This window comes from Parambassis ranga, chromosome 1, assembly GCF_900634625.1.
Source record: "Parambassis ranga chromosome 1, fParRan2.1, whole genome shotgun sequence".
NCBI lineage: Eukaryota > Metazoa > Chordata > Actinopteri > Ambassidae > Parambassis > Parambassis ranga.
In genome coordinates, this window is record NC_041022.1 from 12,113,724 (window position 1) to 12,136,552 (window position 22,829).

The window sequence follows — 22,829 nt, forward strand, 5'->3', positions numbered from 1 at the left end:
CCCCTCAGAAACTTTTGCTCTTGCTTATATGCATTTGTCACCACATCTTCATGCCCTTATTCATTCCCCTGTCATCTCTTTCCAAGGAAAACCAGCTACGTCATCGCTTTGGCATGATGGAAGATGACAACAGGCAGCAAGCGCCACCTCTGCCCCCCCGCACCAGCTTTGAGAGGACAATCACTGTTGTCCGGGGCAACCGTAGCCTTGGTATGTTCTCCGTATTTCTCATGGTGATGGTGTCTTGGTGTGTGTACGTCGCAGGCATGGCAATAATGACACTAATAGGCGATGGTGATGACGACTGCCCTGAAGAGGAGTGGTGAAGTGAAAGTGACATGCTCCGCATATCTAAGATAGGAGATAAGATCTGTCTGTGTGTGTGTGTGTCTCTGTGTGTGTTTTTGTGAGAAGCCATTAAGAGGTTGATTGAATTAGTTAAAATAATGTGAAATATCAAGGAGTGACAGTGAAAATAATGACACATTTAAAAATAGTCATTTGAATGTAGAACTAAGCCTATATATTTTTATATTGAACAGTGAGAGTATAATTTCTTATATTGCTCCAAGAGCAGGTCTACTGTTTGGGTATTCAAACATGACAGAGAAACAACAGGGTGCAAGGCGATCCTGCACTTTTGTCTAAGAGGACTATGCAAAGCATAAGGAAACCAACTCATTTGTATTCTAGAATCATGCTCTAATAAGGCACCACACTACTCTCACTCTGTGTGTGTGTATGTGTGTGTTTGTGTGTGTGTAAAAGTTTAAAATTATGTAAATATTGATAGGTAGAGAAAATCAAGGTCATAGGCTACTGTCTGTGTATCACTGCACTCTTGTGGTTTTGATCCGTTTAAAATATTGTCGGTCCTGTTGTTGACAGCTTTAGTTTAATGAAGCACAGTCTTCCGGAAACTTAAAAATGAGTGTTTACAGATTATATTTGTTTTTTTTTTTCATGTTGTAAATTTTAATTTAAGCTAAAGCTTCAACATAGGCAGAGACATCCATAAAGGCTGGAATATTGGAGAATTTCTCTGAGCAATAGTAATGTTTATACTACTACACGTTCTTCTAAAGATTAGGTGCCATGTACAATATTATTCATTTCTATGACTTTACACCCACTTTCTGGAGATGGATGTACAGTGTATGGCTGGTTTGTACTATAGAGTCTGGATGGCTTTGAGGACAGGTGTTTAAAGAACAATGTTTGATGGACTAAAATGAGGGCTTTCTTTTTTGCCTTGTTCAATTGAAGCATGACTATAAGCAGTGGTCTTTGCTTATTGAATGGAGTCAACCTGCTGCACTTAAGTATTTGGTACTCTAAAGATGTTTTGTTGATGTAAAACAGAAACAGATTTTCAGATAGAAAATTGGGGAATTTGTATAAGTTATTCCTTAAAAACCCTGCAGCAAATTTTGTAATAGTAAATGTGTTTTGTTGCTGTGTGACAGTACTTCAGCACCTTTGGACTTTTGGACATTTAGTATAATTTCTTTGAAATTTCTATAATGTCTTTGAAATGTTTGTCTATTGTTTGTCTATTGTTTGTCTTGACGGTGTTGGTAGCTGTGTCTCCAGTTGACTGTATTCCAGGCACTATGATTGTATTGTAATTTGAATGTAACAAAAACAATAAACTATTTATATATTCAAAAATAGTCATTTCTTTGATCAACTTCAAATTATGTACGACCATAGTGTTGTGGATGTCATTAGCAACGTAGAACGGCAGTGCCATAGACCAGACTACCTAATTTATTGCAGCCATCCCTCTCTGTATAGTGTGTATGTACGGGCATGAGGTGTGCGTGTGTGTGATGCCTGTTTTACCTGCTTCTGCCTGTTTGCATTAATGAAGCATTTGTGTAATCTACCTAGTGTCCAAATTGATAATGCCAAAGTCAGGTGTTATCCCTCTAGTCACCTGTGCCCTTTGCTCTCTGTGGGTGTGAGTGTGTGACTGTGTGTGACAGATGATACAGTGTAAATGTCAAGCATGTGTAGCCATGTTTGTGTGCTAATCTTCCTAGTGTCTGTCTTGATTATGCTGATTATGCCACCGTCAGGTGTTTGTTTAGGCGACTGTCTGTCTGTTTGGCATACATTCAAAACAGCCTTAGCCAACCCTCTGCTCACCTTTGCTTGTGTGTGCGTCTGTGTGTCTGTGTGCATGTTGGCAGGGATGTCGGTGAGTGCTATCAAAGATGGCTCAGGCATGCTGGTACGCAGTGTGGTCCAGGGGGGCTCTGTTAGCCAGGATGGCAGGCTAGGGGTGGGGGACGCCATCTTGGCCATCAACGGAGAACCAACCTCCAACCTGTCCAACGCCAAGGCCAGGGCCATGCTCCGCAGGCACTCTGTCATAGGGCCAGAGATGAGGTGAGAAGACAGTCACTGACCCACAACATTACAATATGTGCTCCAGGCTGATAAAAAAACTGTTACATCATGGTTTCGCTAACACAACTCAACTAGAGCTCTTGAAGGCATTTAAAGGCTCTCATAAATTCATGTTCCCATTGAAAAGCCTTGGATGGTGCATGTGGTGCACTGTGCAAAAATAAGAGGGGGTCAAGTGGTGCCTGAAACTTCAGATTGTTAGTTGTTGTAAAGAACAATCTGCCTGTCTACCTTCGACATCACCTCAGTTCAGCTCAGGCTCCACCTCTTAGTGCATTTTTGAGTTACATTTATAGTCAGGCACTGCAAAAAATTATGCCAGGCAGAGCCACAATAATAAATGATCTGCAGGAAACCTAGGAGGCCAGTTTCTTCATTGTAACTGGATAATGTTGCAGCGAAATTGCTTACTGTGACACTTTGATAGAACTGAGCTGTGGTGAATGTCAATAGTGCCAATGAACGTCTCATACTATGACAAGCCAAACTATCTGCTTAATTTCAGCCTGTGATACAACCTGCACAACCTGCACACAGATTTTCTTACTTATTCTAGCTAATTAGGCCTTTGCTCAGATTGAAGTTGAGCAGTGCAATTATTAAAATGAGGCGCAAACATGATAAAGGTATCACTATTCAAACTTCATGCAGCAAAGACATCAGACCACAGATATGTCGGTCAAGAACAGGGTGCCCATGCAGTCCAGAGGCCAAAGTGGGCAATACCACCATAAGGAAAGCAAACGGACTTAACTAAATAAGTAGTTCCTGTGAGAAAAAATAAATAAATAAATAAATGTTTAGGACAGCTAGCAAACTGTAAAACAGAATAAACATCACTATCTTTGTAATTTGTAAAAGAAACTAATGTGACAGCTACTATAAAATTAAAAACCTCTTTAAGTGCTAAATCTTTTCACTTAATTTGTTTCTTATTACAGTCACAGTCATATGTTTAAATTCAAAATTACTCTAGCACACTCTATATGCTATTAAAACTCTCTACCAGAAGTTTTACACATACATTTACACAGCTTTCCCTGGTACACATTAAAGGTCAGGTGCTTTTTGTTATGATTGTCATTGAGATGCGTCAGAGAAATGCCAAGAACTGTCACACAAAGAGACATTCAGATGTCGCTGGCAGAGATTACACTTTTATGACAGTGTGACCTGACAGACACCACTTGAGTAAGAAGCATGACAGCCAACTGGGGGTTTTCCAAGCAGCATTTAAAGTACATATATAATAACAATTCTGAGGTCTGATTTACACACAGCTTTCAGAATGGTATCTACTACACATAAGTCACTGCTTGTGACTGTTCACAACATGACCATGCTACATTTATGGTTGCATCAAATTTACACTGTAAGTGCTTATCTCCGTGGAGGCTCCTTGGAACTGATGAAAAGATGAATGCAGACACAGTCCGAGCCATGTGACACTGGAGCAACAGCTCATCTTTCAGCATGACAAAAACATACAAAAATCATACAGCCATGACAATGCTGGATTGGCTTTAGAGCAAGTCACCAACTCTCTTTGATTGTCCCAATCAAAGCACAGACTTAAGCCCCCTGATTTATTTCAATTTAAATAATATTGAATGCATCTGCATGTGTAGCCACTGTATAAAACAGATATTACAAAGGTTCTAACTCAACCAAAACTTATGTACCTATTGCCTTGTAGTATAGTTTTTTAGGCATCAAATGCATGCAGCTATTTTATAGCTGTTACAAGCTTACATGCAGCAGTTGTATAGGATATATAGCTAATATTGTGTGCCAAAACACATTCCCAGCAACAGCATATATCTCACCCCAACTCCTGGAGCACTCATGGTCTTAATTATGCACATCTTTAGGCCTTAGTGTAATTTAAATGGGTTATTTTATGTAAAAATCATCACCTAGTCATAAGTCTTTTCCAAGCAGAGACCTCTAGGGCTAGGAAATGAAGTCCATGCAGAATTGGTAAAACCTGCAGTTTACCCGTGGCCTCTAGGGGCTGGCCACAAAACACAAAAAAAACATGTCGATCCCCATTGCTTTCATTGTTAAAATTAGCAACTTTAGAGCAAAAGTGAAGATGCTTACAGCATATTGCAAAATGATTTTGTTTTTCCTGATAATTATACTATATAACTAACTATATTAATACTTTTGCAGAATGATTGGCGTGGCTGCTTTGAGTGTCAGGCAGATGCTGACTCACAATGTGAGCTTCCTTTTTCTGCAGCTGCTTACCCACCCTAGCTCCACCCGCGCTAAACCTATTTTCACATACTGGGAGTTTAGGTGGACTGTGCCAACATTGCTAAAGTCAGTGTCCCCCACAGGCACTGAAAAGAGCCATTTAAATTCTGTCAATACTTATACAAAGGTTATGAATATTCATTGCTCTGTTGTAAAATTAGGCATTTTAACATGGGGGTCTATGGTGATAAACTAGCACTTTAAAGCATGTTTCATTTGGCCTTTTAAGGATCAAACAGGTGATTTAAATTGTGGGGCTATTTTTGATTTGATCAATTGTAGATCCCTATCAATCACAGTATTTACATCTTGGGAGGAAAAAAAGAAAGCCAGAGTTATTAGTTTAAAGGGAATGTGGAAGAGTCTTTCGGGAATACAGAGAACAATCATCTGCTTGAAAATGTAATTGTTGCTCACATTTTTTTAGATCTTCTCATGCAGAGCTTGACAGCCTGTGTGACTTGGAAAAGTGAGTATAAGCACGTCATAAATATGAATGTGTGCTCTCCATAGTCACAAGCATGACTTTTGCTGCACTCATTACCCATAAATATTATTGTCTCACCTTGGTTCTCCATTGCCATCTTGTTTTTGACGCTGCAGTCAGCTGACTAAAGTGCTTCAGTCATGTTAAATCAGATTACATGATGAAATTTTAAAGATTGCCCCAAGGGAAATTGGGTAAATTATTACTTGTTCTAACATCCGCAGTTATGGCTCCACATTGACAGTGCTCATTTGGCTGATTGGAGATGTGCTCCACCTTCACCACCCAGCTGCCCTGCAAAACACCCACTCACTTTCTCTCCACCTCAATGTCTTTTCCTCTCTGTCTTGCTTTTACAGGCATACACATACACACATTATCACACACACACGTACAGCCTTTCAATGGTCTAACCTCCAAAAACACCTTTTTCCTGCTATGGGAAATATCTCTGAATAATTCATCTCACCTTGAACAGTGTGCTTCTGAATAAAGGAGCATTTTAAAGAGCCTCTCACAGATGTGCACACAATACACACACAGATGAACACACATGCACACAAACACACACACATGCTCCAACTGCCTCCTCCTGACAGCACTTCAGACAAACTAAGAGCGAGTGGAGGCAGATGAGTTGCTTTGGCAGCTGCAGAATAAGACACATAGATTGGTGAGGGCTTGTCACTATCAAACTGCCTCTTTCGAAACAAGACAGGCTGTCCACATGGCTCAGTCACCACAGCTTAGTGTAGAAGACCTCCATATTCAGTCTACCACTCTGATTGAAACAGGGAAATTGGCTTGTTCACAGATCCAAACAGCATGTCTGCTTATAGCATCACACTACAGTTTGCACAAAAAGAGAAATGGAGGAGGGAGAGAGTGGGCTTTAATGATACCATTGGCATTTTTTTTGCCACAGCAGATATGTGTATGAAAAATACTTATCAGTGTATCAAAAATGCAAACTGTGTCCCCAAAGTTTCTAGATGGGGTATGAAACATGCTTTTAGAACACTTGTAATAAACATGCTGGATAGCAGCCTTTGTAAACATTAGGGATTTATAATGTTGTTCAAGAGGGAAGAAAGTTAAATTTGTAGCTGCTAATTCACCTTACAATAATCATGCAAATTTTTGCTCTAATAAATATTTAAGATAATCCCGTTGGAAAATCTTTTGCCAGAGGACATTACAATGCAACTTACAAATTACAAATGAGATGTGAAAAACTGAAAGAAATTATAGCATGGAGTAACAATATGAACTTTACACATTGTATTTGTATAGCGCAAATCTGTACAACATGTGCAGGATCCAGAAATGTATAAACATATAAGCTTTATGCCACAAGTTAGTGTGACTGATACCACTCCCTAACATAGGATGCCATTATTATTAATCCATTTACTTCAGATTTCATTTAAAATCATGCAGTAATACTGTCATGTCAGGTTATTTTCCTGTTGTATTATTCATTGTTTTGGTGGTGAAAGTGTTAAATGTGCTACAGTGACCAGAGTCCAAAGTGATAGAACAAATTAAGTGTTTTAACATTTCAGATGTTTTCACTTGATCCTGACACTTTTTCTCCCCCACCCCAGTGTAACCTATGTCCCAGCTCATCAGGTGGATCAACACCGTGCTCATCTATGCTTGCCTACTCTGGCATCAATCGCAGCAGACAGCGCCTCTTCCTCGCCTACACTACCAGCTCTTTCGCCAGAGCCTGCATCAGTCCCGGACAGATCCTCAAGTCCTTCAGCTATGGCCTCACTCAAACCATCTGCCTCAGTCAAATCTAAAGCTGCAACTCAAGACTCAGCCACCATCAGAGCTCCAGCTTCCTTCAAAGCTCCGTTCAAAGGCCCAGCCATAGCCCCAACGATCGCCTCAGACACAAGGTAATATAAGATCCAGAGGTCTGCAGCTTATTATTTATGGTCACCCAATCCCTACTCAGGCCCCAGAGCACAAGATAAACCTGTCCAAGGGTTTATTAGACTTCAAGCCTCCAGTTTTATAACAAGTTCTTTCCATGGAGAATACAGAAAATGAAATTGCTATACATTCTCTGTTTTTAATATGTTAACCTCAGGCTTTTTGATTTTTATAATAGCTGTGGTTTTATTACTATAACACATCACTGCTTCCCAGCTGTTTAAGTGATACTAATGATCAGTTATTATCTGACACTTTAATTAACCGTATCCATGAGGAAACAATGAGTTTTAGCATGCAACCAGCTCGGCGAGATTCTCTTCCAGTCCGTATTTTCTCTTCTCCATTCTTCTCTGTGGTAAAGGCAAAAGCCTCTCTGAATGTTGAATCTCTGAGTTATATTTAGCTGTTCGCTTATGGATCTCAGTGCTGACTGTCAGCGAAAATGAATTGTTTCGCTTCTGTCTGTCCCTGCTTTCACTCCATCTCCCAGCCTCTGCCTTTCTCCTCCCTCCCTCCCTCCCTCCCTCCCATTTCTCTCTGCAGCCTTTTCTTCACCCTTATCTTTCAATGCATTGTCTTTGTCTCTCTTCCTCTCTGTGTGTGCCTACATCTGTCTTTCATCTCCCTCTCACCCTCAGTCATCTTGCTCTGGTCTTTTTCTCTTCACCTCATTGCCCGGGTCCTACCCCCCCCTCTCGTGGCCACTCTCCTTCAGCCCTGGTGGAAGCATTTGTTCTGCCCTCTTCTGTAACTTAACAGGCTATAGGCTCCTGCTGTGCAGACAGCACCACTATCACTCACATCCATGAGCTTATTACAGCCCTCCACCGTTAAACATATTCATGAAAAATTCTCTCTTTCTTCCACACTCACACATAGTATACACAAAGATACAGTATAGTATTCGTGTTAACACACACAAATACACACACAGACACTACTTTGCAGTGACCTCGCTTGCAGAAAATGTGTATTTTCAGGGCAATTTGCACCTAAATCAGTGTATCATCTCAAGGCCCACCAGTGTAAGTCACTACTGGCCATGTGTCAGGTCATAGAAAAAATAACAAAGTGCACCAGCACCTTGTTATCCACAGCAGTTCTACTTGTGTGGCATTGTTAAATACTACTCCGAATGCAGTGAATAATCACATCAGCAACAGCCATGGTTAGAATATGTTTTCGTCTTGTCCATCCATCTGTCCTCACAAACATTCATTCACATGGACTCAAGGCTCAAACAATTAGAAATTGGTCATCCCTGGTTCCACATCAGCCCTGTTCTTAAAAACACAATCAATACGTCTGTAACGTCCTTGATCCCTTTAATCAGACCAACATTATCCACAAAAAAATCAAAATCTTCCAAAAAAAATAAGAATCTAAAAACAGCAATCTAAAAGACATGTAAATACTCATTTCTGTAAAAACAACCTTCATCAATTCCCTGGTGCAGTGACCGGTGCAGAGGAGTAGGTTTATCAGACATTTGGCAAAATGTGGGACAAGTCTAAAAAATGTGATTGAAACTGTGGTTAGGCAAAGTGAATGTTTTATGCAAGGATGCAACCTGATTAAAATGTAGAGTCTATAAAAAAAAAACAAAAAAAGAAAAAGCTGTTTTCCATTTAAACAAGGTTTTCTACACCAGCAGACAACTGTGTTGTGACACAATATCTGTCACGACCGTCAAATATAATGTAGACAACAATATTTGCAAGCAGAGAAGCAAAACTATCCGCTTTCTGACTTAAATAACTTCTAAAAGGTAAGTGTGTTACCTTAGTTTCCTCCGTGTCCCGTCAAACAGACGACAGCAGGCAGTGTTTGTCATCTAAATGAATTCTGTGTGACAAATATCCGCACTGAAAAAGGACGAAGTCAACTCTACATCGTAAACTAAGTTAGCTAGCGTAATTTCAAGCTAACAGGTAGCTTACGTTCAGCACGCGCGTCTGCGTAACCTGCGTTGTTACGTTTCTCACAAATACCTCAACCAATCAAAGATCGGTAATGCTCTCATTGTGACATAGAACTTCCTTATGACCTTCTCACAGTTAAACATGTGAAACTTTGCTACAAAATACTGCTAAAATACTCTCACAAATCCAAAATGTCTCAGATGGTTCTTGTTTTTAGGATGTTTAATTGTCGCAAAAAACCTTTTATGAAAAATGTCACATTTTAACAAGGAACAGAGAGGCTACCTTTAAACAAACAAAAAAATCAAATTTGTAAAGAAATATTTTTATTATAACTACAAATATGTTGATGTAAAAAAAAACACCTCTGGCATGTATTCTTAAACCCACTGTGGGAGTTTGGCCTTGTGTAGAGATCATTGCAATTATTTGTTATGTCATGATATGGAGACTGCAACAACAATTTTATTACAAATGCACTTATGTGAGTGTGAACAGGTATGGATTTAATTACAGCTTGAATGGGTTGGTGGAGGCATAGAGTAGCCATGTATACATTTGTCTGATATTGTGTGTCATAATTTTGCAAGATCACAATCTTAAAATGTTTCCCAAAAATATAGATTTACATGATACAAAACCACAAAACTAAAAAAGTCACACAACACAACATGTTTAGTATGCTTGCTGATTAATTACATAGTTCTGTCTCTGACTAGATCATTACATATCTCTGACTAGATCAATAAACTGGTTCAACTTCTTCAGATGTATCTGAATGAATATATTTCATCAATAGACACATTAAATCCTTAATTTCATTCATTATGTTTTTTCACCATCAGATGGCAGACACCAAAATCTCTGCCTCACAAGAGTAAGGGAGAAGGAAAAGATGATGACACTGTGGAGGAGAAAAGGGACAAGATTAATGGAAATGGGAAAGTACTGAAGCCAGAAGTTAAGATAAAAGTGGATGGTAAAGAAGAGGGAGATGAAGAGCTTCATTCTCATACCACGGTGTCTTGGGATCAACCTAAAAGGTTAGTGAATCATTGATGTCAGATTTTATTCAGATTTTCCATTTTCTGCAGTTTTTCAAAATGTCCTTTATCCTTTACCAGAACAGGCTTAGTAAAATCCTACAGTGTTCTCATAACATGTTCTCAGCAGGGGTTGAGCAGCACAGAAGACTCATCACCCTCATATTTCTTAGCTTCGGAGAGAGTGACTAGTCTTCAGGCATGTATTTACCGCATTAATGACTATATCTCACTTAGATAAATTATAAAAAAGCAGCTTTTGTGTGTCTCGCTGGTGGTAGGTATAATGTCCTATTGTTTTGTCCTAATCTCTTTAACACTATCCTTAGCCTCAAATTGTGAGAGACTGAAAGAAAAAGAAATGAATCCTCCTTCACGATCCTTATGGGGTTGTACGGACATACATTCACCACTGTGTTCACCCTCTGTAGCCGAACAACATTTTTTGAGTATGTTCAGGTCTCCTGCTTTGTGTTTTAGTGTGCGGTTGACTCGTGCACCGGGCCAGTCCCTGGGAATAAGCATAATGGGAGGCAGAGGCATGGGCCGAAGACTGAGCAGCGGAGAGATGATGAGGGGAGTCTTCATCAAGCACATCAGCCCAGACAGCCCGGCTGCACATAATGGTACCCTCCGGGTTGGAGACAGGATGCTAGAGGTGTGTTTGTGAGATAGAAAATGAGACATACTTATAATCAGTCATAGACAGACTTATTATAAATAGCAGGAAACAGATGTGTGCACATCTTGTGTGGGTGTAATGTACAAACTAGATTCTGTAAGTGGCACAAAAGTAAAAGAGGTGCTGCATGAGCATGTATACATACATGTGTATGTGTTTTGTAGCAGTTGTTGTGGCCCATTATCTGTCATAGGTCAATGGTTGATGCTTCACTGTACAGGACTGCACAGTAAAATGCATTTATAGCCCCATCGGTCTCACACAATACCCGCTTACTGTGTTATCCATGCAGTTCATTCAATCAGCCACTTGTATGTAGGAGTTGCAATGCATACACTTATGAAGCTTTTGGGGGGGGGGGGGATTGATAGCGCCAGACAGGCTGCAAGAGACTATCTATAGTTTGTGAAAAACAAACAAGCAGTGGGCAGCAGTTCTGCAGACAGGTCAGAGAGGATGAGAGAGGAGTCAGAGGAGAATGACCAGACTGCTTCAAGTTAACAGAAAACTATGGTAACTCCATTCTGTACAACTGCAGTACACAGAATGGCAGAATCAAAATGCACAACATGTCAGGCCTTGAGGCGAAAGGGCTGCAACAGCAGAAGACCATGTCAGGTTCCACTTCTGTCAGCCAAGAACAGAAACCTAAGGCACACACTCACCAGAACTGGCCAGCTGAGGACTGGAAAAAACATGTCATTCTGTTGTATTTGTCTTGTGTGTACAATGTGGCAAGACAAAGGAAAATTGTCAACTGACAGGCACTTTGTCAGTTCATTTCTTAGCAGCTGTCACGTTGAATTAGATTCATTGCCTGCAGAGATGCTGGTTAATCAACATGTTTTAATATCTGTTATCTTGGCCAAGGTGTGTGGTGTGGACCTACGAGACGCCAGCCATGAGCAGGCAGTGGAGGCTATACGCAGAGCTGGAGACACTGTCACGTTGCTGGTCCAGTCCGGACAACAAAGATTTCAGGTACAGACATGAAGCTTTCCATTACTCTGGATGTTAGGAGACAGTGAATGATAAGCAGATGGTCCAAGTCCAATCTCCCAGGAGAAAGATTAAATTAAGATGGACACATAGATGGACAATGCCTTGTGGCATCATTTTGAAGAGATGTTTTTAAGCTTAATGTGTGAGACTACAATTCTTATTATTCTGGCTAAGATAGCAGCCACCTGTCCCTGACAGCTCACACCACATACCATGCCCTTAATCATGCTTAAGCTTTAATTTAATTTAAGTTTACACATTGTATGTAATGCCAGAGCTAGCCTTGAGAGTCCAGGACATTTTGGAACTCCTGTGTTTATTTATCAGGCCCAGAGACCTTTTTATTCACGTGATCATGTGGCCTACTCACACTGAAGCTACATATGCCACTTATAACAACCACTCATACACATAGATAACTTTTTCCCTCTATTGGGATTCTGCAATGTATGCATACATTAAAATCTGCAGCTCCACATTCTTTCCCAATAATTCTAAATGTGCAGCACATGCAGACAGATGGTGCAGTATATTCTTTTGGAAAGCCTCTTTTGGAGGTTTAGCCGAGTAGTGCATGGGCATTTTTAGCATCACTCCATAGTGTCCTCTGTACAGGACAGGATATTTAATAAAAGTATCTCTGACTGCTAATGTAATATAATATATTGTATGAACATTATACCTCTGTTTCACAATCATATAGATATTCATCTGCCTACTCTGCTTCTTGTGTTTCGCCCACAGTCTCCATCTCCCATCAACCACGAAAGACTAACTCCATCACCACTGCCCAACTCTCACAGCAGCAAGGTAACACTCTTCTTATTAATACTACATTTAAAGAGATAACTGCAGTGGAGAATTGACTTCAGCTTTGAGATAATGATACGTTTGCATTAATACTGCTGTGCAGAGTTAAAGTGCAGAAACTGCTTTTTGTGTTTTTAAAGGGCCTGATTGTAACAGATGACAGGCTGTTCCCACACAGTTACTGATGTTTGGCTGCTGTAGTGTATAGAGAATGTTACGTACATACTGCATTATATATATATATAGGGTGATGAGTCATTGACACCTACATGATAATCCAAAAAAATGAAGAAGCTTTGAGGGTTGTTTTTTTCTGAGGTAGATTTGTGTTTCGGTAGAACTATATGTGTGTTTCCCCACATGATCCCAGGAAGCAGAGACTCTCAGTGGTCTGTTCCTTAGTCTCTCCCCTGCAAACCCCTTCACTCCCACCCCCTTTAAGGTTGGTACATTGTATGTGTGTGTGTTGGTGTGTGTTACCATCGGTATGCTGCATCTTAAAAGAGGCCTTGCATTTGCATCAAGATAACTTCCAAAAACTTAATTAACGTGCATATTTGTAGATAGAACCCTTGTAGTTCAAAGTCCCTTGCAGCTACCTTGTTTGTTTAAACCCCTTTGTTTTCCCCCCCTTTGATGGAGATGCATAACTCTAAATAGACAGTGCATTCTTTTGAAGTTATTTTTCCATGCACTTATAATGCATGATTCTGGTCATCTTTCATGTTATTTTTAGCTGACATTAAAACTGTGTTCATTAATTCATCCTGTTCGTCAGTTTTTCCCACTGCTTCATCAAGCACGCGGAACGGGCCTCAGGGGTAGTCCAACTCATGCCTGAAGGACCCCTGAGGCATTGCAAACTCTGCCTGTTCAATAATGCAAAACTTCTCCCAAGGTACCTTCACCAACAACCGATAGAAGGGATCGGAGGAGCCCATTTAATGTTACAACACCAATCACAGCAGCGGCAGGAGAAGATGGAGGCGATGCTGGCAGGAGTAAGTCTGACTCATACAGATGTCACACTGACATACTGGCAGGACCCTCCAAAGTCCAGAAGAACAAGAGATTTGTGTCACACATGTCCAGTACAAGAGAAACACTGACAAATATGTCCTAACTTGCACTCATTTTAAATTTTATTTTAGCCTCTAAATCAGGAAGTAACTGGACCCCCCCCCCCCTCAAACTGTGTCAGACTATTCACTGAGAGCTTACCTGTGTAACATTTTTTGGTCCGACCTGGCAAATCAAAGCAGTTTTTTCTTCAGTTAGTGTGCGCCAGGTTTTTTAATCAGCTGCTGCTGCGATCGATTTTCTATTAAAAACATCTTGTTCTGTCTTTTTGTTGATCTAGCTGCGTTCATATTAGTACATTCCAGACACAGTTTTCATGCTATTTACATGTAAAACACATTGAATGACAAAATACTAGACCCTAAAATGCACCTTTAAATAAATCAGATACATTTTTCTTTTATTTTTTACAAAATAATGTAATGATTTGCTTAGTATACTTGTACTGTATGGCGTTCCTCTGTAAACAACCAGAGTTTCTAGCTATCTATTGTTAAGGTTTTGTACTGCTATGTATAAAACATCAGTGATCAATGAAATAGTGTAATGTCCTCACATGCATGTCATTGTATATATGTGCGCCATCAGTGGTCTAAAAGTTCCACTGGTTACGTTTCAGGAAGGCTGAGCAGTCCTAATACATATAAATGTAAGGGAATGTGAGTGAACGTGTATTGGCATACACACAGTAGTGAATTTTATACTGCATTCTATGTATCTCTTACAGTGTATGATACACGCACATAAATCTTGTAGCACTGTCCAAGCCCTACACACTCTATACTGTATAGTATATACAGTAACACAGACATCATTCTCTTTTCCCTAGACATGACTGATATTCCTACTATATACAGTGAAGCACCAGACACACACAGACACACACACATTCTCCACTATTGCTTCTCCACATGTCTCCATGTGTCACTCATTAGAGGTACAATACCACCACTTTTTTTAGCTTACCCATTATATTCTCCTCCTAACAACCTGCTGTTTGCTAACTCTGTCTCACATAGAAAAGATGCTTCAGCGCTATGGCAGCCTTTCCGGAAAGCTCCACATGATTGAGCTGGAGAAGGACCCTGCAGCACACGGCCTAGGAATCAGCCTCACAGGCAACAATGATGGCTCCAGGGCCCGCATGAGCATCTATGTGGCAGATATAGACCCACAAGGCCCTGCTGGTTTAGATGGGAGGATACAGGTTGGGGATGAGCTTCTGGAGGTAAGAATAAAAAGTGAAAGGGAATAATATTGGACAATGAGATTACTAGGATGTAGATTAGCAGACTTAAAAGAGTGGGGTTTAAAGATTCAGGAAGGGTTGCAGGAAAAAAAAGACAAAATATTAAACATAAAAGCAGGAACAGAAGAACAGTGGGTTGTAGGTTGGAGGCAGAGAGCACTGAGTACCTCCACAGTAGATTTATCATACAAATTACCATTTGAAGGATGGTTGGTACTGGGCAGAATTTTTGCAATGAGCAACTGTGTAATAGAAATGAGGAGGAAAATCGTGGGAGAGGTACCTGCTGGCTGAGACAAGGAGGTGGGGGGGAGTAGAAAAAGATGACAGAAAGGAAGATTAATGTGAAGATGGATGAGACAAAGGAGAGGATTGCTGAGGAGGAGGAGCATGACGTTATGTTTTCTTCTAGATTAACGGCCAGATCTTGTACGGTCGGAGTCACCAAAATGCCTCCACCATCATCAATAACGCTCCCGCTAAAGTCAAGATCATCCTCATCAGGTAACATATTAGTCTCATGGCATGTACTCAGTATGAGTCTTTTAGGAACAGAGCAAAAGTGGTGAAGACCCTGTTTGGTTGTTTTACCAGAAATAAAGCAGGTCAAATGGTCCAAAAAGTCAAAGCTGGGGGTGAGGACAGAGTCGACACAGCAGAGTGTGGAGAATCATCCAAAGATGTGGAGCATGTTATCCTACCTCAGGTACAATACATCCAGAAGCTTTTGGCTTTAATCACTGTCCTGTATTTACAGTTGCTGTACATTTAGTGTAACAGCTCACGGAACACTACACTGAAACTTGAAGAAAAGCTTTAAGGTTGAAACTCGGTGTTTTAAAGAAGTCAAATGAAAGGGAGTTTGCAGGCTTGGGACCAAGATTTAGTCAAAGCTGACCAGGTTGCTCACTCAGTCAAGGCAATGTGTTCAAATGTCATCTAAATGATGGAAGAGGTGGTAGGATGAAGCCTCCCATAGTGTTTTAGTTGGGTGGCACATAAGGCTGTGGTTAAGGTGCTGGACTTTCCCTGTTCAAATCCTGCTTACAGTGTTCATGTCCTCTAGTTTTCACTGGGGTTGCTGAACACAGACCACACTGCATTTTATTCAGAGTTTTCGACCAGAGCTGCAATTGCCAAAATTATGTATTCACAAGCTTAAAAATGTGTTGAAGTATCTAAAAAGTGGACTCTGAAAAAAATGGATCAATACACATCCACAAAAAAACTGTTTCCTATTCAAACTCAAGTCCAAACTTTTAAGAACTCATTATTTTGTAGGCATATTTGACTAGTGTTTTCACAGTGCAAAAGAAAAGTATAACATGTAAGAGTGTGAAGATGGGAACACAAAATAATACTGAAAAAAAATATTTTCAATATATCAAAAAATGGAGCTTCAAAATCTAGTTCTAATCCTGCAAAATCTGTTTTCCAGTTTGCAAAAACTGACTTTTTTTGTGGCTGTTCCAGCAATGACAAGCTGTAGCAGACATCAACCATTTCAGAAACAGTCCTGATATTCAAGCAAACATAATGAACCTTGAACATCACTAAAAACTGCTTGCGTGTATGAATCTGCTGATATCACTGCTTCTCAGCGAGAGTCGACCTAATGGTTGCCTGCATGTCCCTCTAGGATCATGTCGGTCTTGGTCTTTGTCTGGCAGAGGACGATTCCAAGAAGGGAGTACTGGTGAAGTCCTTGAACCAGCATGGCACTGCCAGTAAGGTGTGACATTATTACCACAAGCTTCAATGTCAAAATAAAGAGGTGTTAATTAGCACCAGTGTGATGGAATTTCTATTTCAGGAAATATTTAAACCAGATTAACTTTCAGTGCTTTATACTGATGTCATCATGCGCAGTGAGCTCTCATGTACACCCCCAAGCAACAGTTATTCAGATACTTGTCCAGAGGGTGCATTTGAGTTTTCATTTTGTTCCCGTTCAGTCTTTCTTCTTCATGCTTTTCTTACTTTTTTATTCATGCTTCACTGTTCAGGATGGCAGGATAAAGGCTGGAGACAGAATCATAGCAGTGGGTGATGACCCTGTAGCTGGACTGCCAGTGGATAAGGTTCAAACACACAAACACACACACACTCTGCACAGTGTCCTCCTCAAGGTCATGTTAATTTAATTATTTATGACTCACCTGTCTTCTTTGTATTCAGGTGTCCAGTTTGATTCTCAAACATCGGCTCACTGTCAAACTCTCCATCAGCTCTTCCAGAAATCTCCCTTCCTCCTCCTCTTCTTCTTCCTGTCTGCCTCTTCCTGCATCACTTTCCTTTCCTGGTTCTCTCTCTCCTGCCTCTTCCCTAATCTCTCCTGTAACCCCCTCTTCCTCCTCCTCTTCTTCGTCTCTCAGTACCAATCAGACCTCTTCAATGGTTCTGTCTGATTGGCTAGTATCTGCTCCCACGTCTAACCCTCTGAGCTGCCCAGTCTCTCCTGGAATGGAAACAACCATAGAGATTATTAAAGGAAACTTAGGTCTGGGCCTCAGCATTGTGGGAGGATGTGACACTCTGCTGGTAAGATGAGACAGTGCTTGTTATATGTTATTTTTTAATTGCACAGTTGGCCCCCTGAAATATGATATAGTTTTTTGCATCCCTAATAATCCTAAATTCTTAAATGAGGACATATAATTGTCTATATTTTGTATGCAATAAAGTTATTGAGTTATTCCTGATTTTTACACCAGGGGGCAGTAATAATCCATGAAGTGAATGATGGAGGAGCAGCACAGAGAGATGGGAGAATGCAGGCAGGAGACCAGATATTAGAGGTATAGTACCGTACATACACACATACAATTAATTTGCATCCCAGTGCAATGACATTCCTATGTGTTTACTTTTCAATTCCCCATTCACACAACTTTTACTGTCTTCTAGGTAAATGGCATAGACTTGCGACAGGCCACTCATGACGAAGCTATAGCCATGCTGCGACTCACCACCCAGCGTGTCCGGCTGTGCGTATTCAGACACCAAGAGGGATACAGGGAGGAGGACCTGTGGGATGTCTTCAGCCTGGAGCTCAGGCCTTGCCCCGGAGAGGGACTGGGGTTCAGCACTGTGGGGAAGAGGTACAAACAGGATGCTTGTTAACAATTAGAAACATTCTGGTTGAGATGTTTGCAGCAGGAGGGCATGTCTGTAGTTTAGGTCTTACTCTGTGTAGTGGCCATATATGGCCACATAGCATAGGTGGAAGTCTTCTGATATCTGTCCTGCTTGAGTGATAACAAGCTGTGCAGGTCTGGGAACAAATTATATTTTGATCCACAGCAACAATCCAGATTATACATTAACTTGATCAACTACCAACAAAAAAGCATGATTCAGTAAGGGAGAAGTTTATTTTTACTTTAAATTGAATCATTCACTATTTATTTGTAAGCTGGCCATAGTGCATGGCTATAAAACAGTCTTTGGTAATGATGGTACCCTAAAGGTAAACTGTCTCTTCACTTGACTACACTTGAATGTTAGGCCTCTGCTCAGTTAGAGGTCATAGCAGCAGATGTCATTATTGCAAAAAGGAAGTGAAAGGCACAAAAAGAAATTACACACCCTCCCAGCCTTCAGTAAATACCTTAGTAGGTAAGAGAGCCAGGCCTCACAGTCACACTGCAAGAGAAGACACGGGTTTAACTACAAATTTTCATGCTGCTACATATATTCGTACAATCGAGTGTGACGTTATGCAAAACAGGTCGCATATTTTTTTTCCATAAGCGTGGAACAGACACCTCTGTTGACCTCTGTTTTCTCTTCAACAGTAATGACACGGGCATCTTTGTGTCGGATATTATCAGAGGAGGCGTAGCAGATTCAGATGGCAGGTTGTTGCTAGGTGACCAGATTCTGTCAATCAATGGGGAGGATGTCCGTGCTGCAACACAGGAGTATGCACAGGAGCTTCTACAGGTCTGACACATTTACACCCACACAAACAAAGTCTATGAACCTAACAAGTAGTGTGTGTACAGTGTGTATGTTTGTATGTCATTATATGAGATGTGTCACTCTGCTCCTAGAGTTGCAGTGGAGCTGTCCACCTGGAGGTGGCTCGTTTTAAAGCTGGGGTGCAGTACTCACAGCGGAGTCAGGTAAACGGATAACACATTTAAATGAATGACAGGAATGGAAATATATAAACGTGTATGATGTGCAGATTAACAAGAGTCCAGACTTTTGTAGCTCAGTCATTTTTAAAGTAGACTATACTTCAACTTTTACATCTGTGCTCTATTTTAACAACACTACTTTGTGAACCTAGGAGTACTTTAAGTTGTGTTTTATCCAGAGCGAAGACTCCGACTGTTCCACTCTGACACCCTCAAGTGTATGTGATGCTGCCTTCAGCCACCAGAGGGAGACAGATAATAAAACAGGGAGCCACGGTGAGTTATTTTCAGTGCCGTCTCTTAACAGGACTGATTTTTAGATTTAGGTTCAACAGTTTTCTCTGACCTGTGTCTTTCTTGCAGGAGTTCAAGACCTTTCTGACATCAGAAAAGTCATAATACAAAAGGTAGTGCCTTGAAATATAATTAAATTAAATTATATTTAATTTGATAAATATTGTCCAGGAGTTTACATTTAGCTGTGACCATTTTTAAGTTTCTGGTTTTGAGCAAACCTCAGGTTTATACAACATTAGGTGATGTGTAGAATCAGACCTCTCATTTAATGGTATTGTCTATATTATGTGTATTGTATCACTACAGGGTCCATGTGACTCCCTGGGCATCAGTGTAGCTGGAGGAGTGGGCAGTCCCCATGGCAACGTACCTCTTTTTATTGCTACCATGGATACCAATGGACTCGCTGCCAAAACACAGAAATTACAGGTGGGGAGCGCCCATGTACATACTGTGTGCATGTGTGTGTGTTACAGTGGGTATTTGTAACTACATTATGACAACTCACCTTATACTTAAACCTTAAAGGTTCAATGTTCAATGTAAGTGACTTGTTTCAGGTCTGAGAACATACAATCTAGACAAATATATGACTGCTAACCATAACATCGGTGATTCAATCCTAATCCCCTGGCTGCATGCTACTGTATCCTTGGGCAAGACAGCAGAAAGTGTGCGTGCTTGTATGAGCAAGGAATGTCAAGTAGTTTTGAGTACCTTTGAGTAGGCAGTGAAGTGCTACACACATACAGCATATATACATTATTATAAAGATATTTATAAGAACATTAGAGGAGGAGAACCACAGACTAAACACAGGAAAACTGAGGTGGAGGTTAATTTTGGGATTTGTGTTTTTTATAGTAATTGTAGGCAATGTGTCTCAAGGAATTACATATAACTCGTGTGAGTTTCCTCACAAGCACTTCATGTGTGTCTGTGTGTGTGCCTATGTGTGTCATCCAGAAGGGAGACAGGATCCTCAGTATCAATGACGTGTCCACTGAGGGAATGACTCATGTCCATGCTGGAGCCCTGCTGAAGAACGCCACCGGAACCATCAGTCTGCAGGTAGTGTCACAGTGATACACACAGTAGTATATTTGAAGCCTGAGAGGCAGGAAGCTTAGGTGTGATAACGTCAGCAAGTTTCTGCTCTGTGTTGTCAGGAAAAGAATTTAATGCCTCTTAGTCTGCTGTCTGTCTTCAGACTTTATTTAATACAAAACAAATGTCTTCAACATATCCTTTGTTATGAATGTTTTGTCATACTGGACAGTATGCCATACTATGAGTTCAGACTTGGTTCATGATCTGTTTGAAATATTATATTAGAATGTTATTATTTTATATTTCCATTGTATTGACAGCTTTAAACAACTTGGACATTTAACCAGAATGTTACTTAACTTGTACATCATGTACTGAAACAATCTGAGTGTAAGTATTTCAACCTTGTTTAAGGTTTGTCATTTACAAGCTGCTCGTCTCTGCCTCACACACAGTTGAGGAAATGCTGGTGTTTTTATGATGATGCGGGTAAAATGAATCATCCAGTACGTCATGCTTCTCCTTATCAGCTTCCAAAAAGCCCCAAAACACACTGAAGTTGGAAAAACACTTTGCCAACTCAGTGAGAGAATATCCAAGGAATTTGTGACTGCACTATAAATATGCAGTACGGTGCGGTTTTAGATACTAAAATGAGCCGTGAATATTTTATGTGAGATAACTTCATGGAAACTAAAGTCAACTGAACATTAGTAACTGAAGTGTTGTGTTAAGAGGAAGGAGGACCTCAATGCAGACAAACCAAATCAAGTGAAGTTCAAACTAAGAGTGAGATTTATTAACAAAAAGCCAGAAAATCCAAAACCCAAAATGCCAAAAACTCCAAAAGGTGAAACAAACCAAAAACCACAAGTCAAATACAAAGTGCCAAAAGAAAGGTGAACACATGAAGCAACCAAACAACACTGCAAACACTGGAAAGACACTGGAATGAACGCAGGACAAGGACAAAAGTGATGACAAGACTCAAATACACAAGAGGAAACAAGACACAGGTGAACAATCAGGGCGGGGCAGGTAATCAAGTGAATACACACAAAAAACAGACTTTCCAAATAAGACAGGAACCAGAATGTAATTGAAACATAAATTCACACAACCGAAAAACAAAGGAATCAACCTGAGAGCACGAACCATTACAAAAACATGCCTAAAATGCAGTATGTTATATTATGACATGGTGTTTGTGTGTGTGTGTGTGTGTGTGTGTCTAGGTGGCAGCACCTTCTGAAGGATTCAGCTCACAGGAGCACTGCGATGTGCAACCAAGAAATGCAGCCTGCTTTCACAACAACCTCTGGTAAGAGTCAGCCTCTGGCAGACTGTGGGATCTCTGATCATCTCCAATTAGTCATAAAAGACACAGACAGACAGCACCCACTGTTTTCTGTGATATTTTCTATTCCCCACAGTACTCGCATGTATAAAACCATCTCTCTGGAGAGAGGTTCCTCGGGCCTGGGCTTCAGTATTGTCGGAGGGTTCGGCAGCCCGCACGGAGACCTGCCGATCTACATCAAAACTGTCTTCAACAAGGTGAGAAAACTGCAGCCAGGCCTTGAGAACTTCAGTGTTAGCCATTTAAACAGCCCTCCAATGCACAGTGATAGCGCCCATTTACTTGCACAGTTATAGCTTGTTGTTATACTGGTGTAGTGGTCTGTATGAGATCATGTCTTTGCACTGCAGGGGGCAGCCATAGAGGACGGCAGGCTGAAACGTGGAGACCAGATCATTGCTGTTAATGGACACTGCCTGGAAGGTGTGACTCACGCTGAAGCAGTGGACATCCTAAAAAAGACCAAAGGAACTGTAGTCCTCACTGTGCTCTCCTGAGGACACAGTCTACCCCTGAGGGGGGTGTAGCTATTTCCTGTAGAACTGCTTCACACAGACCTACGTAGGCAAACACTGCAAATCATTGGCAGGATTTATAATGGTTTTTCAGACTGGGGGAAGCTACCTCTTAACTGCAAACACAGCAGCACAGGCTGTGTTAACATGCACACAGTATTTACAGTGTAAGCTATCAATACACCTATCTTAAACATTAAAGAAGAGATGGCCACAGAAATCAATGTTTCAATCAATAAGCCAATAGTGTCCAAAATGATATGTTGTCCTATATTTTATAATTTAGCTGTGCATTGATTGTCTACTTAAACACACGTATGAGCAAATTACTGTCCATTAATTAGCATCTCTTCTGTTAGTCAAGACTGTGATTCATGTCTAAGACCTGAAACATGCCAAGTGCTTCTTGCCAATATTTTATATGGCAGATAAGGTTTCAGGACATCTACTTTTTCATCTCGTTCTGATATAATAATAATAAAGGAATGTGTCATGACTTCTTAAATAATAAATGTCTTACATGATGTGTTGATAATAACAACGATAACCACCTTATGTTAAGC

General features: G+C 40.5%; 1 protein-coding gene across 1 annotated transcript in view; it reads left to right on the plus strand.

The window, feature by feature from the left end:
- LOC114431988 (multiple PDZ domain protein) overlaps positions 1 to 22,248 on the plus strand; it is a 35,224-nt gene extending 12,976 nt beyond the window's left edge. Inside the window, exons 20-46 of the mRNA XM_028399718.1 lie at positions 87 to 210; positions 2,196 to 2,394; positions 5,105 to 5,146; positions 6,772 to 7,071; positions 9,879 to 10,076; positions 10,557 to 10,734; positions 11,629 to 11,739; positions 12,505 to 12,570; positions 12,941 to 13,012; positions 13,469 to 13,571; positions 14,670 to 14,878; positions 15,312 to 15,403; positions 15,494 to 15,605; positions 16,539 to 16,631; positions 16,906 to 16,980; positions 17,078 to 17,440; positions 17,614 to 17,697; positions 17,807 to 18,000; positions 18,697 to 18,844; positions 18,955 to 19,026; positions 19,224 to 19,320; positions 19,417 to 19,451; positions 19,648 to 19,770; positions 20,308 to 20,412; positions 21,627 to 21,712; positions 21,825 to 21,948; positions 22,102 to 22,248. Of these exons, the coding sequence (XP_028255519.1) occupies positions 87 to 210; positions 2,196 to 2,394; positions 5,105 to 5,146; positions 6,772 to 7,071; positions 9,879 to 10,076; positions 10,557 to 10,734; positions 11,629 to 11,739; positions 12,505 to 12,570; positions 12,941 to 13,012; positions 13,469 to 13,571; positions 14,670 to 14,878; positions 15,312 to 15,403; positions 15,494 to 15,605; positions 16,539 to 16,631; positions 16,906 to 16,980; positions 17,078 to 17,440; positions 17,614 to 17,697; positions 17,807 to 18,000; positions 18,697 to 18,844; positions 18,955 to 19,026; positions 19,224 to 19,320; positions 19,417 to 19,451; positions 19,648 to 19,770; positions 20,308 to 20,412; positions 21,627 to 21,712; positions 21,825 to 21,948; positions 22,102 to 22,248 (3,552 nt within the window). The remainder of the gene's footprint in view (positions 1 to 86; positions 211 to 2,195; positions 2,395 to 5,104; positions 5,147 to 6,771; positions 7,072 to 9,878; positions 10,077 to 10,556; positions 10,735 to 11,628; positions 11,740 to 12,504; positions 12,571 to 12,940; positions 13,013 to 13,468; positions 13,572 to 14,669; positions 14,879 to 15,311; positions 15,404 to 15,493; positions 15,606 to 16,538; positions 16,632 to 16,905; positions 16,981 to 17,077; positions 17,441 to 17,613; positions 17,698 to 17,806; positions 18,001 to 18,696; positions 18,845 to 18,954; positions 19,027 to 19,223; positions 19,321 to 19,416; positions 19,452 to 19,647; positions 19,771 to 20,307; positions 20,413 to 21,626; positions 21,713 to 21,824; positions 21,949 to 22,101) is intronic.
- The last annotated feature ends 581 nt before the right edge of the window (positions 22,249 to 22,829 follow it).